This window comes from Amblyomma maculatum, chromosome 1 (genome assembly GCF_055883805.1).
Source record: "Amblyomma maculatum isolate TAMU_Amacu chromosome 1, ASM5588380v1, whole genome shotgun sequence".
Classification (NCBI taxonomy): Eukaryota; Metazoa; Arthropoda; class Arachnida; order Ixodida; family Ixodidae; genus Amblyomma; species Amblyomma maculatum.
The window spans coordinates 377330761-377343284 of record NC_139344.1 but is presented as its reverse complement, the minus strand read 5'-3'; the positions used below and the strand labels follow the sequence as shown (position 1 = coordinate 377343284).

Genomic DNA, 12524 nt, shown 5'->3' with positions numbered 1-12524 from the left:
TTCTAACCGAACTTATTATAACACCACTCGCTATCTTCTTAATACCACTCAGCTACCACCTGTTTCATCATACAAATATCTCGGCGTTCACATAACACATACTTTCTCTTGAAAAATGCACGTGAACTATATATCTAACCAGGCTAACCGCACACTAGGCTTCTTACGCCGCCATTTCACAGCTGCAGACATTTCCGTTAAGCTTCATTTGTATAGGACGTTAATAAGACCCAATCTAGAATATGCATGTTCTATCTGGGATCCTAATCAAGTAACTTTAATTAACAGTTTAGAGTCTGTTCAGAACCGCGCCGCCCGCTTTATTACTTCTAATTTTTCATGAACTGCGAACGTATCAGCTATAAAATCAACCCTTGTTCTTCCTGTGCTTTCTTTGCGTCGTAAATATTTTCGCTTATGTCTTTTTCGTCGAATTTACTATACTAATCTTATTCTCAAAGATCAATTATTTCTTCCTCCTTCTTATATATCCTCACGCATTGATCACAGCCTCGAAGTAGGGATCCCGCACTGCCGAACCACACTTTGTTTGAATTCATTTATTCCTCGAACTGCGAATGACTGGAACCACCTCTATCCATGTCTTCGTCACTGCCATCACCAATGTCGAAAATTTTAAGAAGGCTACGGCTGATTTTGTATGCCCCTCATTTCTGTAATTCCTCCGGGCCTTGAGAGTATTGAAAATAAATAAATAAATAAATAAATAAATAAATAAATAAATAAATAAATAAATAAATAAATAAATAAATAAATAAATAAATAAATAAATAAATAAATAAATAAATAAATAAATAAATAAATAAATAAATATGAGTCTTAGTAGAACATTAATTTTGATTTTTATGGGTTAGTTGACTGACTTAAGGGAAGTTAATATCGCGCGAGCAGGACGAGAGGCAAAGAAGTTACAAACCACCCCACATACGATTCTTGGTAGTCAGTGCTATGTCAGTTATAAAAGCCATTTCGTGTACCTCCATATACTCTCGGCGATGGGAGGGGATACACGATTTCATCACTATATTTCAGATGTGTACTCATGAACGCTGTATATAAACTGTTATGCTTTAAGGTAAACTGCATCCGCATATCGCTGCCATCACTAATGTAGAAATAAAGCAAGCACATCTCACTTTAACCACGGCCGAGACCGGCCGTGGTTAAAGAGAAGAGAAGCGCTCTCTCCCTCGAGACCGGCCGTGCTTTAACCAGTTAAACTTCAAGCATACTTGCTTTTGTTGGAGGCGTATTGTTGACAACGCCTCGGTCTGTGTCCTCGGATTTCGCTCACCTTCAGATTTTTCGTTGATACACAAGGGCAGCTCTTCAGGTCTATGGAGCAACGTGTCTTGCCCCAGAGCTTCCTTCACGGAGTCAAAATCGCACAGGAACACCACGTACCGGCTGCCAACGTTAAACCTGCGGGCGTTTAGATGTGGAAGATACGTACAGTGCAATATAATTATTTATTTAGAAACACTGCAGCGTTGCTTGACCCCAAGCAGGGGTGGACAAAAATAAAAACTACATCACAAGAATACATCAACAATGGCAATCACAATCAATTACAGAAAGTCAAAGCATGAAACATATCAAACAACAACAACAACAACAACAACAACAACAACAACAACAACAACAACAACAACAACAACAACAACAACAACAAAAAAAGCAGTGCAGGAATACAAGTACAACTTTACCCAAGCTTTTTCAAATTTGCAACGAACTGTTCGGCACTGGGACTGTCCACAATATTCCTAGGTAATTTATTCCAGGTGGGTAGGGTTCTAGGAAAAAATGAATACTTGAAGGCATTGTTCAGGGGTATATTCCTCAATCATTTTTCCGTTATCAAAACGCAAAATATATGCTTCAATACAGGCTATACCGCGGTTTGCGCTATTGCACTGTTTGTTACCAGCGTACAGGTGCAAAGCTTCATCGAGCACGAATGAAATAAAAAAAGAAAAAGCAGGTTGTGGCTGTCAGCTGTTTCCACATCACCCTTTCTTTGCATACGTGGTCGCGCCTTAGCTCGAGTACTGTTTCCTCTCATCTTTGCTTGATCGCACTGGTGAACAACATACAAGCATGTCGCTCACAGGGGCATATCGCCGATACTATGAAACGAATTTATACTTCAAGTTGAATGCTATAGGCAGCTATTAGTACAAAAAATGCTAACTTCCTCTAGTAGTCATAAAGACAAAATGTACCAGCAATTTTCATGTAACAATTTTTTTTTTATTTGACTGCTGCTGGCTCATTCCGCAGTAACGAGGCAGTGCTAGGAGTTGCCACTGAATACGAGCAGATACGCACCCGAATACGTTGCCGTATTTCTTCTTCAGAGCTTCGACACCATGGTGGTCCTTGGGCATGAAGGGCAGGTAGCCGAGCAGCGGCACTCCGAAGGGCCCAGGAGGGAGGTCCCTCCGTAGGCTCCTCTTGAGCGTGTCCCACAGGTATTGCAGCACAAGTGCCCCCAATCCGGCCACCAGGCCCGCAGCAAGGCACTTCCAGAACACTGCGTGCATGGCTCCGGTTGCCCCACTAGCACTGCCTGCAATACGAGAAGGCCTGATGACACCCAGTGCAGGAATGCAGCTGTCCAGGGAAAGGTTGGTGCACCGAAGAGGCACCTAGATAAGCCTTTTGTAGCATTTGTTACCGTGCAAAGACCTTATAGAGAGTGCCATAATCAGTGTAAACACATATGGTATGAAGAAAAGGTAGGTGTGGAAGTCGTCGTAATCTTGGTGTTAACCTGCACAACAGCGTTGCAGAAAGAGGTGGGCAATGGAGGCCGACAGGAATATTTGCCGTAGCGGAGAACTTACGAGCTCGTTGGGACGTGGGCACGCTTTTGCATTTCGCCTTCATCAAGACTTTTTAGAAGAATCCGGGACTCATTTGGTTGTGGCTTGTGCGTATAGTGTATTAGCATTATTCGATTTGTTGATGTGATATCGGATAGGATAAATTTTAGAGGGGAAAGAATCAGGCCAGAAACAGCAGTCACGCAAGAGTTTAGCATGACAGCAAGAATTATTCATAGGCGGCATAAAAGCTCGAGCCAGATACTTAGGTTATCTACGACTGCACAACAGAACTGAAGAATTGAACGAGTTTGCCACAGCTTGGAATCTGCAAGCATTGCTCTCTATTCATGGAACCATTTCATTTCTACTTCCGCAGAGACATGGGACGTATTAGGAAGGCAGTACCCAGTATACAGTGGGAATGACTACATGGGGCCTGGTTAGAGCGCTGTCACTTCTACAGTATGGCGGCCCATGAGCTGTGTGACATCATACGCTGACTAAATACTTTCTTAGAGACTACGCGTGTGTCCTGAAGCGAGTTTGGCTCTGAAACTCGCAGCAGTTTCGATAGCCGTCATGTTCTTTATAATAAGAGCCTTAATATCTCTATTTACAAAAATTGTCAGGTGTCGTTGGCGGCATCGACCGTTTGAAGTCTCGCAGACTAAAATATCACGATCATTCCTCTGACAGAAGGCAATTGTCACGTGACATGGCCGGGCACTAATTGGTCGGATGTTTATTAAAAGAAGCTTGTCACAGCACATTAAATGACTGCGAAATGAGCATTAATGTAACTTTCATTTTGCTTACGTAAGCGATAACGTAATCATGTAGCATGTTGTCTAAAAGTAAATGTCCCGCTAATAAGCTGCATGAATCTAACTAGTTGTATCTGCGGTTTTGGTTTTGGTTTCTGCAGCAGGTCCTTCTTACCAGGACGTAGCCTGCAAGCAACAATTGGGACGAGCTCTAGAGCCGTGCCGCTCTGCTTTGACCTCTATACAAATGAACCCGTACACCGTCTCCGGTACCATCGAGATTCGGGGAAGCTTTTACACTTCGGCCATAGGCAGACATCAGGGTAATGTCTCCCGATCTGCTATTTGTTGTCGACATAACATTTAGGCTGGAAGATTTGGTATGAATTGTGCCCGTAATAGTGTCATAAACATTATAGGGACTAAACAGCCTGGGCTATCGATCACGAATGAATGTACGGATGATTTCTGTTCAGTAAGCAGTTATTGCAAGGCTAATAGGATTGCACCACGCAATGGGCCGACAAGCTGAGCTATACGAGACCAGAATCGAGGAAAAGAAAATTCCAAAAGCATAGAATGGTATTGTACAGCCGTCAGCATGCCTGTCTTGAGCACTGCAGCGGTGTTCAACAGAGCAAAGTGAAATCTAGACTCATCTACTCTATAACTGGCGTAGTGCTGTTGATAGAGCAAATACTATATCGACGCGCTTTCAGTCTAGCATCATAACTGTCCTTGCAATCGGGCCCTTACACAAAAATTTCACTTTATTCGTGCGAACGGATGGCGATCAAGCGCTCAGACAGCCGTGCCGAGAACTGTGTCTAAGAGCGCATGTAGTATAAAGCTTTCTATGATTAAAACAGCAATTAAGAGACGCTGTATATACTGCTGCGTGCTGTCTATTTATCAGGTTGGTTTTCTCTTCGCGCCGTGCTAACCAGCGGTCAGCTAATCAAAGCCAAGCCACAACAACCCCAAGAGTCAAAATAAAAGAGCTGCATTATGTTTCGCTTACGTAACGGAGTAACGGCGGGAAACCGATGTCTCCTCTGGAACCGAACACTTTCCGTTAATGTTGCTTCGTTGCGGTGGCTACGTTAGGACTGGTCACAAACTCGACCACATCAATGCTTTCATCATTATAGACGTGAAATAGCGCTGCGCCGTTCAGCGCAAGCCTCTTGGAGCTATGCGCTAAAACGTTATCCGCTAAACGAACAGCCGACGAAAGAAACGAAAGAGCACGGCGCTTTAGATTATGGGCACGGAGACGCGTCGCAGAGCTCCTATACGATATAGGGCAACGATAAGGCTCTGATAAGGCGTTCTCGTTTGGCCATAACAACGACAATGACCTCTGTTTACCGAGCGGCGGGGAGATGCTTTCGTAGAGTAATCCAGCCGTGGACATTTAACGATCCAGTAGCTCTGCATGGAACATCGAATGTAGTGTTCGAGGATCACATCGTCAGCCACGTAGCCTTTAAATGTTAATAGAGGTTAATAGAGGGAATGAAGTATGGCCTCATGCTTTCTGTCAGCCTGCCACTATGATAACAAAGAGAGCGCGACATTTACTGAAGGTACATTTGTTACAAAGCAAAAGAAATTCAAGAAAGCAAACTGGTTATCTGAAGAGGCTTTGCAAATAGCTGAGGAAAGGAGGATGGCAAAAGTTATGGGGGAAAGAGAAAGATACAAGGTTCTCAATGCGGATTTTCAGAAAATAGCAAGCAGAGATAAGAATGCCTTCCTGAACATACAGTGCCAAACAGTTGAGGACAACAGCTAATTAATGAACACAAGAGCTCTGTATAAGACAATCAAAGATATCAAAGGAAGCTTCTGTGCTAAGCTGGGCGTGATAAAGGACAAACGAGGCAAGGACCTCACTGAAGCCTGAGAGATAAAGAAGAGGTGGCAGGAATACACAGAACTGTACAAGAAGGACCCGAATGTGCAAACCCAACATAAGACAGTTGTGATTACTGATCTCGAGCCGGGCATCCTGAAGAGTGAAGTTGAATGGGCCTTAGCCAGCCTTGCTAAGAACAAAGCTAGCGGAATTGATGCCATTCCAGCTGAGTTGCTTCAAAACCTCAACCATGACGCTGTTAACATTCTGCATACATTATGTCAGACGATTTGGACAACCCTGCAGTGGCCACAGGATTGGAGGAGGTCAGTTTACATCCCCATCCCAAAGAAAGGCAGTGCCAAAGATTGTTCCAACTACCGCACGAACGCGCTTATTTCGCATGCTAGCAAGGTGATGTTGAATATGCTCCAAGGTAGGCTGCAGCAGTAGCGGATCGGGAGCTTCCGGACGTGCAAGCTGGGTTTCGCAAGGGCAGAGGAACTAGAGACCAAATTGCCAACCTTCGCTGGATCATGGAAAAAGCAAGAGAGTTCCAGAAACCCATCTACTTCTGCTTTATTGATTATGCAAAAGCGTTTGACTGCGTAGATCACAGCAGATTGTGGCAAGCTCTCCAAGGGATGGGAGTTCCAATTCACCTCATCTGTCTCCTCAGGAACCTGTATGAAGGGCAAGAGGCCACAGTCAGAACTGGGCATGGTCTTACTGATTGGTTTCCGATCGAGAAAGGAGTGAGGCAAGGCTGCATACTGTCGCCTTGCCTATTTAACCTATATGCAGAGTGCATCATGAGGAAGGCCGGTCTGGACGAGTCTTCAGCTGGAGTGAAGATTGCTGGAAAACGTATCAACAACCTTAAATATGCGGATGATACCACTTTAATGGCAGAAAGTGAAGTGGAACTCGAAAGACGTCTGATGCGCGTACAAGAAGAGAGTGAGAAGTTTGGGCTTAAACTGAACATTAAAAAGACAAAGATCATGGCGTCTTGCCCTATCAAGTCCTGGAGCATCAATGGACAAGAAGTGGAAGCTGTGACAGATTTTCTCTTCTTGGGCTCCAAGATTACCTCGGAAGGAGACTGCAGCCATGGAATTAGGAGACGCCTGCTTCTGGGAAAGAGAGCAATGGTTAGCCTTGACCGTCTAGTAAAGAGCAGAGACATTAGTCTGCCAACCAAGATCCGTATAGCTCGTGCTATGGTCTTTCCAGTTGTGGTGTATGGATGCGAGATTTGGACTGTGAAAAAGGCTGACCGCCGAAGAATTGACGCGTTTGAATTGTGGTGCTGGCGAAGACTCTTGAGAGTTCCTTGGACTGCCAGAAGATCAAATCAGTCGATATTGTCGACCATAAACCCTGACTGCTCATTGGAGGGTCAAATTCTAAAGTTAAAGCTCAGGTACTTTGGTCATCTGATGAGAAGAGAGGAGTCGCTGGAGAACGATTTGATGTTGGGAAAGGTTGAGGGTCGCCGGTGAAGGGGTAGGCAGCGAACGCGATGGTTAGATGGTATCCTCGAGGCACTGCAGATGAAGTTATGTGATGTTAGGAAGATAGTGAGAGACCGGAAAGCGTGGCGTGACATGGTCCATAGGGTCACGAAGAGTCGGACACGACTGAACGACTGAACTGGCTGACTGACATTGTTTTTGGTGGTGTTCTGTCAGTATTGCGTTCCCTAATAATTGCACTGCACCAATTTATGTTATGTCGCCGTGTAATGCTCATAGGGATCCTGCCTAATTGAATGTGGAAGTACATCCTAACAGAAAAACACACACACACACACACACACACACAATATAAGGCAGCAGCCGTGACGTCAGCGCCTGAAAATGGGCATGTCCACGAGAAACATTACTACTCCGCGCTGTCCGCGCAGAGCTGAATTTCTTGGATGCTTATTTTTTCTCGTTTATTTGAGGCATCAGAGAGAACTACCGCGGGTAGCCGTGAGTTATGTATTTTGCTCGCAAACACTTGCACCAATAAGGCAGATGAAAATGGGGGGGGGGGGATGTGATGTTTGTGCTAAAATACAAAAACAAAACAACACTCCTTCCATGAGGACCAGAGGGAAGTATCATGGTGCTGTGCGGACATTACTGTGGAACGCCGAAAGTTGAGAAGGGGTTGCGGCATCCGGTCGTCCAAACGAGGGGTAACCGAACACCAAGCGTCTCCGCATGCACATCGTGGCGGTACGCTCGAATTCCGCGTCAGAAGGGGCATGTTTCGGAGTAAGCCGCGGCGACAGAAAAAAAGGATGGACTTCACAATTTCAACCTCACAAACTGACGGCCTTTTTCAACGTCTAACTCACGCATGAGGTTGAGGTTCGATTTCGTGACCTCGCCCAAGAAAGTTCGAGCTGTTGCCGACCTCATCTCAACCTCACCTCACTATAAGAGGTTGAGTTCATCTTGAGGTTGAAGTCGACCTTGTGGGTCTAAACCTCATGAGGTTGGCACCTCCGATCGTCAGCGTACAGTTCTAAGCTTCCACATTATGTGAAAGGCCTTCCGACAAATATATCAAAATATATAAAGCCCCATTTTAAACCAGCTGAATGAACGTGCCTGCGCTGCATAGGAGCATTGAGCCTGATTCGGGATCGAATGGTCCAGAAGCTGATTACATATCCATCTCAAAGGAGCGACCAGAGCTGGCATCTCCTATTTCACTCATACCACGCGGTCTCGTTGTTGACGTCACCCACCCCAGGGGCCAATCGGTGCTCGGCTACGTCACCTGCTATCTGCCACCTGACATACACACGTGAATTACGCTCACTGCGCCAATATCGAAGGCTTATTTTCTTAAAAGCGGGGCGGGGCCTTCAAAGCTATCGCTGTAAACGGGGTTGAACTTAGAGCGGGCAAGATAGCAAGCTGTGGAAAGGAACATGATATATGTAACGTTAAGAGACAGGTAGTGAGCACTGTTGGCCAAGGAATAAACGAGGCTTAATATTTAATGATTATTTATATTAATATTAGTTAATATAATATAAACGATGCTTAGAAGGAGCCTAAAATAACAAATCGGCATGAGCCGGCATGCAGCGCTGAGACAAGGGAACATCTGGTCGCTAAACGTAAGAACTAGGTTTCCAAGAGAAGCAATCGTTGCAGGGGGTAGCAGAAAGTGAGGTGGACTAATGAGGTTAGGAAGTTTGCGTGTGTAAAGTGTCAGCTTCTGGTATATTATCGGCTTAAGGGAAAGGTCTTTGCCCTGCAATGGTTGTTGTGCACAGGGTGACGATGACGATGATGTGCATTCTTCTATCTGAAGTGTGAGTGACTTGATTAGTGATTATTAGTCGGCTTGAGAACTCTTTCTCTAGAATAAAAGAAAAATTCAGTTAAAAAATTTTCAAACAAAAGGCTTACACCAGTTTGGAAGGTGCTTATCAAGAGTAATCTGTTCAAGTATAAATAAGCCGACAATCTGTGAATTCGAGGTGGACCAGGGCAGTGAGTTAGAGCGGGAATATATGAGTGACACCAGCCCTGGGTTTTTGCGTTGTGCTGAAGACAATTCGTCGATGAAAAGGGTAGTCAAAACAAAACTGTAGGAAGGCTTGGGCGGAACACCAGTCGACAGCAGTGCGCGCGTGAAAAATCAAATTACAAGGGTTCAACGCTGCTGAACCAAATATTGAGCGAAAGCATTAGCTGCGGGTGACCGAGCGTTCTTCTTCTCTTTTTCTTCATCCTCAGCCCACATATAAAGCCCCTCTTTAACCAAGCCGTATGAACGTGCCTATTGGGCTCTAGGAGTAACGTGAATGCCAGGGTCCTGGCAGGCTGATTCTGACATGACCGTCCCATGTGAAACGAGGGACCCAAGTTGGCAGCTCCTGCCAGCTTGGGGTCGTCCACGGGGGTCGTCTAAAGGTCAAAGGTCAATGGTGGTCACCGCCGGGCATGCTGACGGCTCAAACTGCGAGCAGTATTGCTTTCGCAATAAAGAAAAAACAACGTTTACGTCAGAGTGCCTATGCACAGACCAGTACGCAGGTAAAGGATGCTGGCAGGCGAAGCGACCGTCGTACGAGGTATCTGTCGCACATCGATGGGCAGGAGCGGAGATCACAGCAATACACACAAGGACTCAGTCGCGAAGATGTTTTTGTTTTCACGAGCAGTTTGACTTCACATCGTAAGCGGAAGCCGCGCGTAATTCGCAAGTAAATATGGGGGTATTTTGATCTTCACAAGCATTCTTTTACTTCCTGCCTTGTGATAAGGGACGTTGAGGGCAAATAAAAGTCGACCTGTATGACAGAGTGCCCGTTTTCCATAAGGACGGTATGGTTTCATCAGCTAGGAAATGATATTACGCGATAGCTTAATTAGGTATACTTTAATGGCTACTTATGTTAAATGCCACCATGCTGATACCTATGCTAATACCTATAAAGCCCCTCTTTAATTAAGCCGGGCGGGCTTGTCTGCGTGGCCTAGGAGTAGCATATCTTGCGCATTGCCGAAAGATCCTGCAAATTTATATTCCCATTTCACATTCCCATCTGAAGATTTGAAACTCGAGTTGGCAGCGCCTGCAATGTCATGTGCTCTCGAGACGTCATACTACCCCTGACCAATCATCAGTGCCCACTGAACCCACCTGCCAGATCCGTGCCGGTTATTTTTCGGTCACAACGCCTACAACGCTGCATTTTCTGCTGAACAGATACTTTAACGCCAAGGCCCGTTTCACATGCTGCAACTGCAGCGAAAATGTTTGGTGCAGTCGGTGACGCCTCAGTGCGATTCCGCATAGCACTTTCACATGCAGCGAACCCGCCTGCGAATTCGGTGAGAGATACCCCCGGGGTTGTTTGATGCTTTGTAGAAAACGCGCACGCAGAGCGTGTTTGATTTATATATTCAGATGCATTTTTAGATTCTTAGCGATAACTCATACGTATTTATGAAAACGAGCAGTCTTTCAGGATACAAAAAGCGCGTTGCTGCGCCGAATGAAGACACTGAAACGTGAAAATAGGGATGCCGCATGGGGGCGCGCGCTCTCCTTCGATACTGGGCGTGCCAGCCGGTTGCACGTCATCGTACGTCACATGACGTCACGGCACTCCTCGGCTCCTCACTGGTCGCATTCCAGGATTCGCTTTCCAAATTTACTTCTTTGTCGATCGTGCTACTATCTTCCCGACCTCGAGTCATCTGATTGGCGGAAAACCCGGAACCAGAAGTGGTGGCGACCAAAATTACGCCCGGCTCAGGTGTTTCCACCAATAAGGTGACTCGAGGTCAGGGAGATAGCGAAATTTACGGTAACGATGCATCTCAGAACGCGGACCTAGGATACGCGGTCACCCACGTTCAAAACAGCGTTAACGGAGTACTTTTAGGTGTAGGTGGCGACAAGTTTGGATCGAGTCGCCGGAAAATTTTGAAGTGTAATTTTCTCAACAATTATCTTCTCGTTAGCTACTGTAAGAACATCTCAAGTAGACAGAATGAGCAGTATTACTGAATTTTACTAAATAAAAAACAAATGAGTGGCGGTTTATGTTGGCAAAGCGGGATGTACGCGCGGAAGCAGAATTTCGCATCCGTTTAGCTGCGTTCTGCATCATTTAGCTCTACTTTACCATGTCCTGTCATATTTGGGTAAACATATAACGGGGGTTGTAGGCATTTACTAGGACGAATAAGGCCTAATTAATGTCCTAATTGCAATATTTGTTCTTTCAGTAGAGATGACAGCAAAAACGGCCGGAGTGCTTCGCAGAAGATTGGCAACCAGCAGGCCGGTAAACTGGCTACCGAAATGGTGCAGTCCGCTTTATATGGTCCTATTCCTTATAATATTGTATTGGCGTTGGGCCTGCGTAGTATATGGAAACTCAGCATGGTGGTGTGTTACGCAGATCGTGACGCACTGCCAGTCCGAGAATGCTGCTAAAGAATCTGTTGCGAGATATTGGGAAGTTATCAAAGTTCTGGGCTTAGCACCTGACTGGCTCTCGCGCATTGAAACATTAAATAATTAAAATAATTTCAGCCGTGTTACATCAGTCAAATATGGCTGACGATTCTTGAATAAATATTATATATTTTGAGAGATAAAATAAACGTAGAGGTGGAGCACTGTGGTCTAACGAACTGGCCCTGGGCTCGAAACCTACTGGAGGTGATATATTTTTTTATTAGGGTTATTTTTTTAACCTTAAGGTTTTTTAAGGTTAAAGTTTTTTTTTATTAACTAGCCCGCAACGTTTTGTTCAAGGTTTCAGAGCCACGGCAGCAAAATCGAAGGCTGTTACTTTAAAATAAACATTATGTGTAGCTGTCCCTAGTGTTACTTTATGGGCAAGCAAGGATGCGGGAACTAGGCCGATTTTGGCAATGACAACAGTTCCAAACCTCGTAATTTGCACTGAGTTCAATGCAAAAATGAGTAAGCGCAAAGTTGCTATGTTTTTTTCAAATGCTCAGTTTATGCTTTGATAGCGGAGATTCTTTATCCAGGACTCACACAGCTACAAGTGAGAGACAAGAACTGCGGAAAGCGAATGTGTCTGACCATCGTTATGGACTTACCGCTGTTACCGGTAGTATCCTGTCAGGAAATCGGCTCTGGTTTGGCTTGTAGGTCGCTGGTGAAATTCACCCTTCTATGGTGGCGCTAGAAGGTATCCCAGGCAGGGCATTGGCTGTTACAGTGATGGCAGCACCGAGATACCGCTTTTGAAGCGGTGTATAGTGCTTGCCTTGCATGGCCGTCGTTGCGTGCGTGGCTTTTTACAACTAAATAACCGCAGCCCTCTGCAACTCTTATCGTTTTTTGTCTTGGTCGCAACGGCTATCTCCGAAAGAGACACTGGCTATGTCGTTGCTGTGGCTAAAACAGTGTTCCTATTCCTTGGTCAGACCGCTGTGTTCGTAAACCTGCTAGAATGGCACGCTGTCTCTGATGGGCAGCTTGCCGACTTATCTCAGGGTATGTCGACAGTTTTCTATTTCTCGGCACCTGGACAAGATCGAATCA

At 45.3% G+C, this 12524-nt stretch overlaps 1 protein-coding gene across 2 annotated transcripts in view; it reads right to left on the bottom strand.

Annotated features, from left to right (window-relative positions):
- LOC146208315 (cytochrome P450 2J6-like) overlaps nucleotides 1-12240 on the bottom strand; it is a 41242-nt gene extending 29002 nt beyond the window's left edge. Inside the window, exons 1-3 of one of the 2 annotated variants that reach the window (XM_084592678.1) lie at nucleotides 12077-12240; nucleotides 2350-2590; nucleotides 1316-1443 (exon numbers count right to left, since the gene is read on the bottom strand). In XM_084592678.1, the coding sequence (XP_084448804.1) occupies nucleotides 1316-1443; nucleotides 2350-2564 (343 nt within the window). In that variant the 5' untranslated portion in view covers nucleotides 2565-2590; nucleotides 12077-12240. Of the gene's footprint in view, nucleotides 1-1315; nucleotides 1444-2349; nucleotides 2591-4634; nucleotides 4806-12076 lie in introns of those variants that run through there. The other variant, XM_084592684.1, reaches the window with a different exon arrangement.
- Between the last annotated feature and the right edge of the window lie 284 nt (nucleotides 12241-12524).